The 15,635-nt window shown below is 42.0% G+C and overlaps 1 protein-coding gene across 1 annotated transcript; it reads left to right on the top strand.

The window, feature by feature from the left end:
* The first annotated feature begins 1,026 nt into the window (after positions 1-1,026).
* Positions 1,027-7,170, top strand: LOC127159469 (E3 ubiquitin-protein ligase TRIM39). Its single transcript, XM_051102278.1, has 6 exons — positions 1,027-1,071; positions 1,482-1,577; positions 1,737-1,963; positions 2,045-2,067; positions 2,149-2,267; positions 6,039-7,170. The coding sequence occupies exons 3-6, from the start codon at positions 1,859-1,861 to the stop codon at positions 6,392-6,394; spliced, it is 603 nt and encodes a 200-aa protein (XP_050958235.1). The 5' UTR covers positions 1,027-1,071; positions 1,482-1,577; positions 1,737-1,858; the 3' UTR covers positions 6,395-7,170.
* The last annotated feature ends 8,465 nt before the right edge of the window (positions 7,171-15,635 follow it).

The raw sequence follows: 15,635 nt of genomic DNA, 5'->3' as shown, positions 1-15,635 counted from the left end.
TCAAATTCCCTATTAAATCTTAAATAATTCGCTTTGAGCTAAATTGATCTGTTTCCTTTACAACAGTCTGGCAATATTTTCTGATCATATGTTCACAACAGAGGCCAAAATGAGCATTGTGAAGCAAAGGTTTCATACAAACACACTGTGACTGTGAGTTGATTTGTATTTCAGATAGAAATTACATTGAAATAAACATGCATTTTAAATGAATGCAGTGTTTGTTTTGTCCACAGACAGTGTACATGATGTCTAACAGATGCTGCATTTTTTTTTTAAATCAACATTTGTGTAACGTTTTATTGTTCTTTTGTGTTTTATAGCATTATTTTAATGTTTCAATGCAAGTTCATTTGGGATACAATTGTTAAAATTTAAAATGAAAAAATACTGATGTTCCCGACTTGTTTAAAGTCACCTGATCATAAACTCCACCCTCTTACAGCTTTTACCACGAAGAGACTGACGTGTTCTTTCTCCTCTCTGTCTCACTGACTCTCTTCTCTACTGACAAAACCAATAAAGAATCAGTCATCAGTGAAGAACTAAGAAAAACACTTTACAGAAGGATTTTTGTTCAGTTTGTTTCTGAATAGACAGTAAATCTTTGGTGATTCTTGTGGTGATTCGTTTTTCTAACTGTAGTTCAGAAAGTGAAAGTAAAGTTTAGATCGCTGGAGCTCAAAAAATGAAAATGGCGTCACTATCTGAAGATGATTTTTCTTGTCCTGTATGTCAGGAAATCTTCAAGAATCCTGTTGTTTTATCATGTAGTCACAGTGTCTGTAAAGAGTGTCTTCAACAGTTCTGGAGAACCAAGAAAACTCAGGAGTGTCCTCAAAATCTGAATCTCCATTTAATCTTGTGTTAAAAAACTTGTGTGAGTCGTTCCTGAAGGAGAGAAATGAGAGGCGTTCATCAGGATCTGAGGTGATCTGCAGTTTACACAGTGAGAAACTCAAACTCTTCTGTCCGGAGGACAAACAGCCGGTGTGTGTAGTGTGTATGAATTCACAAAAACACGACAATCATAAATTCAGACCCATCACTGAAGTGGTTTCGTCATATAAGGTGAGCGAAACGACTTTTAGCTTCAACTTCATGTTGTTTTAAGCATCCTGTTTTAGTGTTGATTTGATTGATCAGAGCTGGTTGTGTTTAGTCCAGCTGAACTCCATTATCAATAAAGTTTCAGAGATTTGGGGAATTAATAACTATGGGGGCAAATAGATTTTCACACAGACCCAGTTGGTATTGGAGAACTAATTTTGCTTTAATAAATAGCATTGTAATTTGCAAACAACTCAGGTTGTGTTTGTTTATGACAGGTTTTAATTTCTGAATTAATTTAGTATGAGATGTTCACAAAAACAGAAGAAATACTTTTGCACTGCATTATATGATCATATCATTGTATCGTCTTCTCTTCTTGTTTCACTGTAATCTGGTGTTTTATGTGTTTTTATTTTGTTTAATTCTAGGAGGAGCTCAATACAACACTGAAATCATTACAGGACAAACTAAAACACAATAAAGAAATGAAAGGAGAGTTTGAGAAAACAGTTGAACACATCAAGGTGAGGAAACAGAATGGAGAGTCATTGTGATTGCAGCTGTAGGATCACTATATACAGTTATGATCTGATATATTTAATATAATGGATTAGTTTCTCTCAGATGTGAATGATGGGATTGTGTTGATGGAGATGATTGAAGTGAATGTGCTTTGATTTCAGTCTCATGCTGAGCACACAGAGCGTCAGATTAAACAGGAGTTTGAGAAGCTTCATCAGTTTCTCAGAGATGAAGAAGAAGCTACAATCACTGCACTGAGGGAGAGGAGCAGAAGAAGCAGAGGATGAAGGAGAAGCTGGAGGAGATCAACAGACACATCTCAGCTCTTTCACACACAATCAAAGACACGGAGAAGATGATGAACACCAGTGACGTCTGCTTTCTGAAGGTCTAATTTCAGATCACTGATTGATTGATTGATTGATGATTGATTGAGTTGTTTATGATCAATGGTGTGTTTGTTCTGCAGGAGTTTCCAGTCTCAATGGAAAGGTGAGTGATCTGCTGGTTTCTCTGGTCTCTCTGCTTCTGATCCAAAGCCACTGCAGTTCTGACTCCTGAATGTTCTTCCAGAGTCCAAATCTCACAGCCGGATCCACAGATGCCTTCTGGAGCTTTGATTTGTGTGCCGCGTTACTTGGGCAACCTGCCGTTCAGAGTCTGGAAGAAGATGCAGGACGTCGTCCAGAACAGTGAGTCTGACTGCAGAAGATCTGAGCTCTTATACACACACAATGGAAATGATGATGATGTGATATTGACAGATTTCAGCATTATGTGTGAACAACCAGATCATCTACTGCACCACAATTAGCACATCACTTTGACAAATAATCAATCCCACAATTCAGTGTGCTGGACTCTTATTTTCAGTCTCATGAAAGACACAGAAGTTTTTTTTGGAATTATTTTTTCCATCATATTGAACCATCTCCTCAAGACAAAGTGAAATTGCTTAAAAATAAACTACATTAACTGTTTTGTCAGACAGACACACAAAAGTTTGATTAAAGAGAGAAAACAAAACACAGTGGCACAGATCAAACACATCTTTCCAGTGCAAAAACAACAATTAAAATGCAGCACAGTGAAACACAAAAAAATCCATTCTTCACACCTTAATGCCAACCCATTTGAATACAATGTTCCTTCTTCAGATGAACACGAACGTCTCAGGTTATGTATGTAACCCTGGTTCCCTGAGAAGGGAACGAGACACTGCATCCTCTAGGGGTCGCTATGGGGAACAGTTATATGCAGTGCATGCCATCATAGATGTGAGCACTAAGTACCAACTCCCTCAGGCCTAATGGAGTTGCCCCTGAGATGTAGTGACGGCTGTCAGTGACATTATCCTCTCTGGCCAAAAACCTGAGCTGCATACCCAAAAACTTACCTGAAAGGGATCAGAAATGCTGGACCCGGGGTACAGCTCGAAGCTTGGAATCAGAAAATATTCCTTTAAGGGGATATAGCCAAGTGCCTAGGGTTTCACCTAGTTTTGGCCTGTCACCCAGGCTGCTACCGCGGGCTCTGCATAGGTTCGCTCAGGAACCGTCCTACAGAACATAGGTAGCAACACCTTGCTCAAGGATGCGTAAGGACCCAAGGTGGCCGGGGTCTGAACCAACTCAAGAAAGGTATGGGCCATAAGCGCGTTAATCCCTACCATACAGGATTTTAGAATGGATGCAAAATCTAGGTGCATTCCATACCACAGTGTGGATTTAAGAAAAATGCCCAGAGACTTGTGTGTGCACTTACTATATACATGGATTTAAGAAAAGGTTTGTGTGGGCACTTACCATAACATGGATTTTAGAAATGCCGCTTATTCAGAAGCGGTGTGCTTGTAGATAACCCTCGGATGAGGGGAGCACTGCTAGGCATTCCAAACAAGGCTCCAAGGGGTAGGCTGTAAGGGCGAACCTCGGTTGCCCATTCGGGGTAATGCTCAGGACCAGCCCTCAAGGTGAGGGGAGCATCGCTACGCCAAACAGACAATTAGCCACAGCTAGCTGTCTGATATTACTGCCATGGAGCCGATACACTTAACCAGCATGAGAGGTCAGTGCTTCAGGACAGGCTTCTAACTCCAGAGAGACAAGTAGGAACACCTGATTAGCCCAGGGGTGACAAGCTCTTAAGAGACCGTCCAGCAGCGAGGGGGGCATCGTCGTGCCCTGCCAAAGAGGCCTTGGAAATGTGATCTGATCACAGGAGATTAGACTTTTCAGTAGAGATGAATCCGGTTCAACTCAGTATGGCTGCATAGAGAGCAGCAGCTTCCCCAGCCCTCAGGCTTTGTTGTGGGTATTCTCTTGAGGGGGCATAGGCCACTACCAAGATCAAAACAGACAAGCAGATCCAAATAGACAAGCAGGCCACAACTGTAGACAAAGACCAGAGGGGGAGGTGCTCAAAGAGGACCTACATAACAGACAGAAAAACACAACACAAGGTCCCAGAAATACAGCAGAAGAGGCTAGACACATAAGAACAGGGTCGTACTCACCCACCGTGGTTCCCGCGCATGACTCCAGTTAGCCCAGGTAGACCTTCTTGTGAAGCTGCCCAGACCACCATAGTGGGCCATCTACTTACAACCCTAACAGGAGAGACAGCACCATCTGCTTAAAAACCCTAAGAAGGGGAGCAATCACAGAAATAGCAAAAAGGTATCTTCATATAGTCAATGTGCCTAGGAATGCTAACAGAAGGGGGCCAGCTGAGATTAACCTGACCACAAAGAGTGAGATGTCTACTTAGAACCCTAGCAGGGGAGACAGCACTGTCGGGGTAAGAGATCAAAGAGACCGCTACCTAAAAACCCTAGGATGGGGAGCAATCACCGAGCTAGCACATGGCTATCCTCCGATAGCTGGCATATATTTACTATTATTTTATATATTCGCAAACCCTCATTACACGCAGCCAGATGGAGTGGCACAGAGCCGCAGCCCACTGACAAGCTGCGCCCCACCGTGCCCACCACCCGACACCGCACAGCCCACCAGCAAACCATTGCATTGCGCAGCACATGCAGCCCCACCCAACAGCAGGTGACGAAGACCATGACCAACGGGAGCTGAGCACGCTCCACCCACACACTAGATTCCCCTGGGAATCAGGTGGAACGGAACCACCGCTGAGAATGTGTTGTTAATGCTGGGAGAGGTGAATACACTCATGCAAATTCGGGTATACAGTGAAGACTCACCTCCCTTCTCTGCGAATGCATTGTGATGAGCACATTCAGTTCCCTCGAGTGCTGGATGCGCAGCTCTTCACCACACACACACAGTCCACAAGCTCATGAAAGCAAGTATGAGAGCATGCCTGTCTCTCTCAAGAAACAAGCAATGAATGCGACGATTGTATTCGACTCCCTCGAGAGCTGATTTTCGCTTATTACTCATCACACATGCACAGCCCATGAACCGTATGAAAGGTGCGGGTTATCAGAGTGTGCTTGCCTCTCGCAAGACACAAGCAAAGAATACAATGAGCACAATAAACCCTCTCGGGAGCAGAAAGTGCTTGCTCTTTACCACACATTGTCACACGCAAGCCATCCTTAAACCCTCTGGTGAGAGAACATGCAGTCATTTTGTGCTTAGTTTCAGACAAAAGATCATTATTGAAGACAAAGAAGAGAATGTTGTGTTCTACTGGCGTCCTTTTATACTGTGGTTGCACCGGTAGTGACGCACCGGCAGTGTCGAGTCGCACTGGAAGTGATGTCACAGGCTGTGCGCTTTTTGTATGTAGGCTTCAGACATGGGTCACAGAGATGGCATTCCCCATAGCGACCCCTAGAGGATGCAGTTCGGGTTCCTCAAAAGGGAACTAAGAGTTTTCGAGAAAATCACCAATCTTTCTGCACATAATGCAAGTGTATGGCCTGTCCAAAGATAATGCTTCAAAAAATATATAAAGAAAAGGAGACAGTTTATACCAAATAACCCCTGTTGATTTACATACAAATACTAACTATTTAAACTTTACCGTTGTGTTCACTTTGTGTGGTTTTGAAGCGGTTCTGTACACTTGAATTATATGCAGTAAAAATCTGAAGAAATTCATAAAAATCTGGTCTGGCATGAGGGTTAATAAATGATGAGAGAATTATAATTTTTGGGTCTCTTTAATGGCCAGATGTGATGCAGAGGCCAGAAATATATTCCACACAGAATATAAGAACTTGTGTTGAATTATTGATGAGAAACATACAATACCGACTTTTTTGAAAAAGCCACTTTCTTGTGTTTTCTACTCAACACCCCGTCTGTAACAATAATTCTTCTTTTAATTGTTTATTTGGGGCATTTTGAGCCACAATGTTCATTTATACATTTTTTGGAGATTTTTTTTTTTTTTGGTAACATTTAATTTAAAAAGTAATCATGGCCACTAAAAAATTAATAATTTTTTTGACTGGTATTCCTGTGTTCTGGGTTCAGAGGGTTTTAGCTCAGGAACACACTGCTGGGATGTGGAGGTCAAACAGAGTTCAGTCTGGATTCTTGGAGTAACTACAGCATCAAACCAGAGGAAGGGACAGGATTTCTTCAACACTGGTGTCTGGTTTGTGTATCGGTACAAACGGCCTTTACGTTCTGGTTTTCGTGTTGAACAGGATCTTGATCGTGTGCGAGTGAATCTGGACTATGACGGAGGAACAGTGTCATTCTCTGATCCTGTAACTAACACACATCTACACACATTCACAACCACCTTCACTCAAACACTCACACCATTCTTCTATAATTATGATGATTCTTTCTCTCTGAGGATCTTACCTGTCAATAATCTGTAGGTCTGGATCTTCCTGCTTTCATCTTTCATCATGTTTCAATATTTAATACAGATCACATGAGTAAGAGACTGTTGATCTGAACATCAGATCACAAAACAAGGACATTTATTCATCTTTAAAAATGAGAAATTATCAAAACACGTGATGAAGGGTTCAAATAAATCATCTTAATCATATCTGACCAATGACAAACAGTGATGTGTCACAAATGCTCTTGTTAGTGATGTGTGTGTTTGTGTGTCTGAGAGAAACAGCAGCGACTCAAAACCGTTCACACTTTAAAACCACTTCAAACCACTTTCAGAGCGTCAGGCTGGACTTTCTCAAGACGACATCAAAGATTGTGTCTAAATGTCTTCATCTAGTTGATGATAATATCATATTGTTTGTAGTACTGCAGCACTGAAAGAGTCGATTCAACACATTTTTAGTGTATGTTGTAAATGAATAATTGTTTATTTCTGTTCTAGAGATGAAATGATCATTTGTTTATTGAAGTAAATGGATGTAAAAGGTTCTTGCTGATCCACAACAATGTTGAATGAAATATGAATATTTAGTCTAGAAATACTCGATTCAGCTGTTTATGAACTGAAATCTCTGACAAAGTCTGAATCAGTTTCACAACTAATATTAATAATCACTTGTAGAAACAAATAATGTGTGCTTTCATGATTTCAGTGTCATTTTCAGATTGACACATTAAATGTTTGTCATGATAATTGGGGTTTACATTGTGGTAAAAAGTCTGGGAAATCTGAATTTTTCATTTATTTATTATTGCAACAGCAGTTTTGTTTTCCTTCTGAGAATCATTGTCCACACAAGAAAGTGTTAAAACATTGTGAAATGTCAATTTACTAATAAAATGTTTAAATATGTTGTGCTGTTACTACTTAGAAATACTTTAAGTTGAGAAGACACTATTTTAATGGGTCTTCTGTCCTGGGAAGCAGTTTGTCCTTCAAATATCTAGATAAGCAAAGAAAAAAATATAAGTGAGATCATTATCATTTCGGAAAATATGAATACAAAACACTGAGTAAAAGTATTTTAGCTCTGGAGCTCTGCAATTGCACTGGTGGTACAATTTGATGCACATGTGACCAACTTACTGGCAGTTGGATGTGGTACTGAAGCCCACTGTCTGGATGCAAGGTGCTTCAGCATCTTCACAGTAGGGATCACTTTTGATCCAGAGACCCTCTTTTCTGTCGACATCTCCTCAGTGACCTGGTGGAATTGAAAGAGAACTGAAAGACATTGATTTATTGTGTCACTCCTCAGCAGATAATGGGAGGAGGCTGGTGTTCAGACTGGTGATTTGGAGCCTCTGAAGCATTGTGAATGTGCCGTTCCAGTGGGTTTCAAGCTCTTGCAGACGTTTATGCCCTGGTCTTCCCATCTGACAGTTTCTCTTTTGCTGTAGTGCTTGATTTGAAATGCACCACAACTTTCTGTGCCCTGGTGTGAATGTCATCAAGGTCTGATGCTTGTGACAGTGACTTTTTCATCACCAGATTCAACATGTGGACAAAACACAGTGAGGAGATCGGCTCATGCTATCGTATTTGGTGCTGCATCTGTAGTCAGACTCCTCACTTTGTCTCTGATTCTCCTCTCTGTCATCAGAGTGTCTTTGGCCTCTGCTATGAATTGTTTTACTCCTATCAGAATAGTTGACAGCTGGATCTCTTCTGTAATGAAGTGGCAGGTCACTGCCAAGTAGGCATCCATATTTACTGAGGTCCACATATCCGCTGTTGAGCTGACTGTGGACACCTTTGAAACTTGTGCCACAGCCTGGTCCTTGATGACCCTGTATTTTTCTATTGTTGGATTACAAATTTCTAAAAGGTTATGTATATTGTGATTTAGCAGACAGCCCAAGCCCTGAGACAGTAACCTTTTGTCTTTATACATTTCCTGAGCATCTGGCAGGTTTCCCAAGTTAAGTGTGAAGTCTAAGCTCAAGGTACAACTGTGCCTTTTGTTTAGCACCTTTGCATTTGAATGACACTGGTATGCTAAATAGATCAAGGCTGGGAAAAATCTTTTACTGGGCTGATTTCCTGTACCACATTTGCATGCTTTGTTTAGATTGATTCCACCTTTATGTACTCCGCCTCCTTCAAACCTATATACTTTGCTGTGCTGAGATATTGTCAGACGACTTTTTGAAGACTGCAGTGCAGAGCAGCGAGTATCTGAATAAAGAGAAACTTCTGCTTCAAGATATCCAAAAACGTCTCCTGGTCTCTAAGAAAAAAATTCACAACACTATCAACATTTGTTTCAGGGCCTTTCTTCCTGGGATTGTGTCTGTGGAATCCAGGAAGTGGACAAAGGCAATAAAAGGCCTTCATTTTCCACCAATAATCATAAGGTTCAGCAAGGCCTCATCCAGATGCTGCTTCCTGGACACTGATGAAACAAACAAATAGGTCTGATAACATAACATATTGTTTTGTATTTTATTTTATTGTACTTTAATACAATAACAGATTTACAAGCTTGAAGTAAAATGAGTTGATTTTTATATAGTTTTATATAGAATAGTTTATACTGAATGATTCCAACACCAGAAGGGTGAGCAGGGTGTGTTTCAGCTGAGGTGCTCGACTGTAGAGAATCTGCAAACCCGTGATTAACATGAAGATGCCGCATCATAGATGGGTGTTATTTCCGAACACCAAGTGTCGTGAGCATATGAGCCACTGGACCTAAATTTTATATATACTGTATATATGTATATGTAACCGTAGGATTCTTTAGTCTGCGTTGTGAAAATTTTGTGAAGAACCACAGAAGAGCACCGGACTGGATCTGCATAGAGAATGTATTTTTATATAAACAGGTCGTCACAACAGCTTCAGCTCACACATCAGTAACACTGTTCCGTTCGGGAGAAAAATGGAAAAGAGCGTTAAAAGAGCAATATGGCAGGTATGGCTGCCTGGGCTGAACCAATTTGATGTAAATGGAGGGGAGGGGGAACCATCACCTCCTTACAGACCCTTTTTAATGTATTTTAACAAACATTGGTTTAAACAATTTTAGAACAGCATTAAATGCTTGCGAACATGGACACCAGAGGATTGGAATCGCGGGAATCTCTGGTAATTGAGCGGGCTCACAGAATTGGCACTCTGACAAATATTGGCTCGCGAACGACACACCCGAGGACACTGATTATGAAGTTCCTGAACTTCAGAGACAAGGAGCGAGTGCTAAGGGCAGCCAGAGTTAAAGGGAATGCTTTTTACAACAACGAACAAGGCCGTTTTCATCCAGACCTCTCCGCCGGCATACACAAGATGCAGCGTGACTATGATGGTGTGCGAAAAAGGCTGCGAGACAAGGGAATTCATAAGCACGGAATTATCTTTCCAGTACGGCTCCTGAGACACACGGAAAGATTCTACACCTTCCAAACTCTGGCTGAAGTAGACAAATTTGTCCAGTCTCTTTGAAGGATCAAGACGAACCTACCGATGTAAGAGACTACCATCAGGAAAATGTGACGGCATTGTTGGCTAATTCATTTTATGTAATTTTCAAATGAGAGAGCGCGACAATTCTTTATGCGTAATGTTTCCTGTTAAACTTGGCTATTTATATATTTTTTCATGATGCATATGTTTATTCTCATGGTTAAAAACAATTAAAATGTACCTAGGGTGGAAAAGGAAAACATGGCCATGATACACATTCAAATATTGGACCGTTTGACATTCGCAAGGGACGTTCAACCCACAACGAACTTTACATGGATAATAGCAGTATTGTTTGATTTATTTATTTTTATTTAATTTTTGTTAATCCTTCAGCTCAACCCCCCAGGTATGTCATTATTTGTTATGTTCCTGAGTGTTCCAATATATTAATCTTTTAATGCTTATGTTTACGAATGTTGCACAGTTCTGTACAACTAAGTAAAAAATGTTGGTAGAGTAGTACTTGATAATAGCAGAGTGAGCTAAAGAGAAGGAAATAATCAAAAGCGAGAGACAGACGGCTCTTTGTACTGCGTAGACCCGGATCGGTCATAAGCGGTTGGTATAAGGTGTGCGTTTTTCTTGTTGTTGTGTTTCTTGTTTTCTTCTTGTATGTGGGTGTGTTTCCATCAAACAAGCAAATCTTTAAGGTTATATTAGACAGCTAATGTCTAGTAGCTTGAAGGTGAAGTTTACCTCATGGAACTGTAGGGGTTTAAACAAAATTACAAAGGTTAAACAAGTGATGAACAGGATACAATTCTTGCAATCAAAAATAATTTTCTCGCAAGAAACTCATCTATTGAGTGGGGATATTTCTAAAATAAGAAGAAGATGGCAAGGTCAGGTGCTGTCTGCCCCCTATACCACCCATGCTAGAGGTGTTATAATACTAAATCATAAATCTGTTCCTTTACAAATTAAAAAAATAATTAAGGATCCTGCAGGCAGATACATCATAGTCCAGGGTATGCTGTTATTTGAAAATATAAGTCTGATAAATGTTTATGGACCTAAAGAAGATGACCCTAAATTCTATAACAATTTGTTTCTGACTGTCTCAAATCTCTGACTGTCTTGGGGCAATATATAATTGCTGGTGATTTTAATTGCACGTTAGATCCAGCAAGAGATAGGTATTACGAATCTGGTCGGTGTTCCATGGTCCGCTCACCACCAGATGTCACTCTCACCCTATCTTCACACTCTGACTGTTGCTTTACACCCCGGACTACATCTCCCAGTATCCATTGCGCCAATTGCGTCAGCACCCGTGACCAATCAGCAGCGCTATAAAAGCCCCGGTCTTTCCCCTCGCAAGCCACTGTTACGTGTCGTGCTGGACGGACGAGACGGGAAACGAGATACAATACAAACAAAACAATTTAATATAAATCTTCAGGCAGGAACAAGCAGGAACACAGCGATACATCCACACACATCAAATCAACATTGAGGACCGACAGCAAACTCAGGACACAAGCAGACTTATAAAGGGTCTTATAACTAACTTATAACTAATTACAAACACAGGTGTAGGGGATGACGGTAATGAGGGTTAAACCAAAACAGACAGATCGACGGGGGGAGACAATGGGAGAAACCAAAAGACATAAACAGACATAAATGTGACATTACGCCCCCCTCCGAATAGGCGGGTCTCGCACCGTACAACATACAAAAAAAAACGAGAGTAGGTGGGCGGTTCAGGAGGCCATGGCCGGACAGACAGTTCAAATAAACATAACATTGTCCAGGGGGGTGACGAAGGTGGAAGGAGCCAAGGAGGAAACAGGAGGGACCCGGAGCAGGAGAAGCAGAGGGAGACCCAGACCGCAGCCATGATGTCGACCCACGGTGGAGCCGACGGAGGGAAGAGCCATGGTGGAGGAAGGGCTGACGACTCCAGGGGGCCGACCGACAGAGGCGGAGCAGCTGGTGGAGGAGCCCGAGGCGGAGACAGAGAGCCGAAGATACAGGGCGACACCGAGGATCCGGAGGGCCAAGGCGGAGCCCTAGGCTCTGGCGACCAAGGCGTAGGCGGAGATCCGGAGGTCCGCGGCGGAGCCGGAGCGACAGAGGATGGAGGCTGTGCCGGAGGGAGGGAGGAGTCCTTAGGAGCCGGTGGGACGGAGTGACGAGGCGCAGCCGGAGGAACAGAGTCCTGAGGTGACGGAGGGACGACGACCGACCAGGGCGGAGCCGGAAAGACGAGGGAGCCCGGTGGAGCTGGTGGACTGACGGGCGACGATGGAGACGAGGGCGCTGAGAGCCGTGGTGGAGCCGCAGGGTCGGAGGGCCGAGGCGGAGTTCTGGACTCTGAGGCTGGAGGCGGAGAAGAGGGATCCTCCAGCCCTGACACCGATGGAAGCTGGCAGACCCGCGGCGAGCCCACTGCACAGGTGGAAGACTGAGGGTGAGCAGAGGGGCTGTCAGGGGACAGCGGTGCGCAGACAGATGTTGACATAGGCAGAAGAGGGAGGGTGGGTGGGGATTCCATACAGGCAGGTTTAATGTGACAGGTAGATATTTTCGTTAAGAAGTCTATTAAATCCCCAGAGTTATTTTCTAGCACTTCATTAGAAAAGTCAATTAAGTCCCCAGAGTTGTTCTCCAGCTCACCCCCAGCAGTGGTGCAGTGGGCAGGGCTCTCCATAGCCCTCACTTGCTCCATGTTGCACTCCCCCGTCACGGTAGCTGCAGCCGGCTCTCGCACCTGATCGGACGTCTAGGGCTCTGGCTCTGTGGCGATCTTTGGCTCTGTCGCTCGTGGCTCTGGCTCGTCATCCGCGGTGGGCTCGGGCTCAAACTCCGCGTGTCAGGATGCTGGTTGGCTGGGCTCTGGGTCTTGAGTGGGGCTGGTGTCATCCTCCGCGGTCAGCGAAGCTCTGCAGGACACCAGCACCCACTCGTGGACCCTCCCCGGACAGCTGCGCTTTCGTGGCGATGTTCAGTCCAGCACGGTAGAATGTGCAAAGGCTGCTGTCCGGGTAGTGAGTGAGTGGTACGAGGTGGACGAAGTCTCTAGTGTGGTCCACGAGAGAGCGATTCCCCTGCTCCAGGAGGACGGCGGGGTTATCCATAACGAAAAACAAAAAACAAACCCTGAGAAAAAAACGGGAAAAGTAAAGCAGGGAAACGCCGGGGAAAAACTGTTTCGGTCGGTCCTTCTGTTACGTGTCGTGCTGGACAGATGAGACGGGAAATGAGTATTGTTGTTGTTATTATTTCTGTTAGCATTTCCTAGTTTCCTTGTTCCCGTGTTTTCCCATGTTTAGTTTCCTCGCCTGGCTTCCCCGTTTCGACTGTTCGCCGCCTGCCTATTGGACTCTTGCTCGTTTGCTTGGATTATTCTCTTCGTCTTGCCTGTGATATACCTATTTGCTTCTGTTTGACCCTGCCTGTACGACCATGTATCTGTCTTGTCCCTTTAATAAAAGCTTGCACATGGATCCGCTCACCTCTCGCCTCACTCACTCCGTTACAATAGGTCATCAGGTTTAGATAATAACCACATTAGATCGAGAAAGACAATAAATAGTTTTATTAAAGAATTAAATGTTTGTTGGATATATGGAGACCAAATGCAGTAGAATACTCTTGTTATTCCAGCACTTATAAAACTTACTCATGTATAGACTATTTTTTGGTTTCAGCACAACTTGTTTCAAAAATTGATGACTGTAATTATAGTAGTATAGTAATATCGGACCATGCAGCTATATCACTCACTTATACAGATACTAAACTAGTGAGGGATTCTCCAAAATGACGCCTTCAACCACGATGGCTAACAGACCCCACATTTATAGATTTTTTAGATAAACAAATTGACTTGTATTTTGTATGTAATGCTTCTCAAACATCTGCTAGCATAAGGTGGGAGGCATTTAAGGCCTTTATTAGGGGTCAAATAATCAGTTTTACCATTTCAAAGAAAAGGAGTACACAATTGGAAATGAAAACATTAGATGAAAAAATTAAAAAACTTGAAACAGATCTCTACAACAAATAGATGCAAATGCACAATTACTCCTTCTTAGGTCACAGTACAATGAATTGTCAGCTAATAAAGCAGCAATTCATTTACTAAAACTTAAACAATCCTATTACGACCAGGGGGAAAAACCTGGGAAACTTTTAGCATGGCGCATTAAACAACAACAAACAGAAAGGTCTACTAATTACATTGAAGATTCAAGCGGTAGAACTATAGTAGATACTATTGAAATTAATGAGGCCTTCAAAGTAATCTATGAGAAATTGTATAGCTCTGAGGGTACTCCTAGACTCGATAAGCAGACACAATTTCTAAATAACCTTAATATTCCTAGAATTTCAGAAAATGAAAGTAAAGCATTAGATGGAGAATTAACAAAAATAGAAATTGCAGAAGCAATTAACTGTATGCAGGCGGGGAAAATGGCAGGTCTAGATGGCATACCTATAGATATTTATAAAAAATTTTAGTCTAAATTAATTTCACCTCTTTTGGAGATTCCAGGAGTCCTTTAGGAATGGTCTTCTTCCTACATCCATGAGGAGTGCCCTAATAACTTTACTTCCAAAACCGGGAAAACCAAATATAAAATGTGAAAATATGCACCCAATCAGCCTTTTAAATTCAGATACAAAAATACTTAGCAAAGTTCTTGCAAGAAGATTGGAGGGCTTACTCCCTTGGGTGGTGGGAGAAGACCAAAATGGTTTTATTCAAGGGAGACAGGGCTTCCACAATGTCAGACGAGTGCTCAATATTTTACATAGCCAGAGAGGAGCGAAAGACACAGCTCTACTCTCTCTTTCAACTGTGTCGAATGGCATTATTTATTTGAGGTGCTCACTCGCTTTGGCTTTGGAGATACATTTTGTAAACGGGTTAGATTACTTTGTACGGGGCTCACTGCAGAAGTTTTAACCAATAATGTTGTCTCTAAACCCTTTAGTATATCTAGGAGTTGCCCAAACAAGAAGTCCTCTATCACCTTTATTATTTATCCTCGCAATAGAACCATTCGCCATAGCGGTGAGAATGCATAATGCCATTTATGGAATTCGAGAGAGCCACCTGAAACATAAATCAGCATTATTTGCAGACAATGTAATTTTGTTTCTAAAAAATCTAAGTAGCTCTATTCCTGCATCTATAATGTTACTTAATGAATCAGATTGAAAAAATAATAATTCAACAGATAATTTTACATATCTGGGTATTAAAATTGTACATGAGGTGAATAAGATAGCTCAGATAAAAATCCAATTTTGGAAGCTACTACCTCGTCAGTAGAACGTTGGACATCTTTACCCATCTCAATGATTGGCAGGATAAATATCCTAAAAATGAATAAACTCCCTAAATTTCTTTATTTGTTCCAAAATATCCCCTTACCCCCTCCCTCATCGTTGTTTACTAGAATTAAGAAATTGTTTACCAACTTTATTTGGCAAAATAAACGTCCCAGACCACGTCTAACTTTATTATACCTACCATTTGATCGAGGAGGACTTAAATGTCCAAACATTCAGCGGTATTACTGGGCAGCTCAGCTGCGTACAATCATGTTTTATTTTTCTTCTGAAAGCCTGTATTCGGCAGACCACAAATATCTAAGAAAAAACACAGACAACCCTATTGTATTGAAGATGATCAATATTTGGTTTGATTCTTGTAAATATTTGAATATAAATTCCTCCTGGTCACTTTTCAGTCCTGTTTGGGGTAATGTTAATTTTAAACCAGGAAA

This window comes from Labeo rohita, unplaced genomic scaffold (genome assembly GCF_022985175.1).
Source record: "Labeo rohita strain BAU-BD-2019 unplaced genomic scaffold, IGBB_LRoh.1.0 scaffold_219, whole genome shotgun sequence".
In the NCBI taxonomy this organism is placed as follows: domain Eukaryota; kingdom Metazoa; phylum Chordata; class Actinopteri; order Cypriniformes; family Cyprinidae; genus Labeo; species Labeo rohita.
The sequence above is the reverse complement of the archived record's forward strand: the minus strand, read 5'-3'. Positions and strand labels throughout refer to the sequence as shown.

Excerpts from the sequence above, each read along its gene's own strand:
- LOC127159469 (XM_051102278.1), top strand. The coding sequence starts at position 1,859 with ATGAAGGAGAAGCTGGAGGAGATCAACAGACACATCTCAGCTCTTTCA. Across the intron at positions 1,964-2,044 it reads GTGACGTCTGCTTTCTGAAG|GAGTTTCCAGTCTCAATGGA; the intron begins GTCTAATTTCAG and ends TTTGTTCTGCAG. Across the intron at positions 2,068-2,148 it reads TTTCCAGTCTCAATGGAAAG|AGTCCAAATCTCACAGCCGG; the intron begins GTGAGTGATCTG and ends ATGTTCTTCCAG.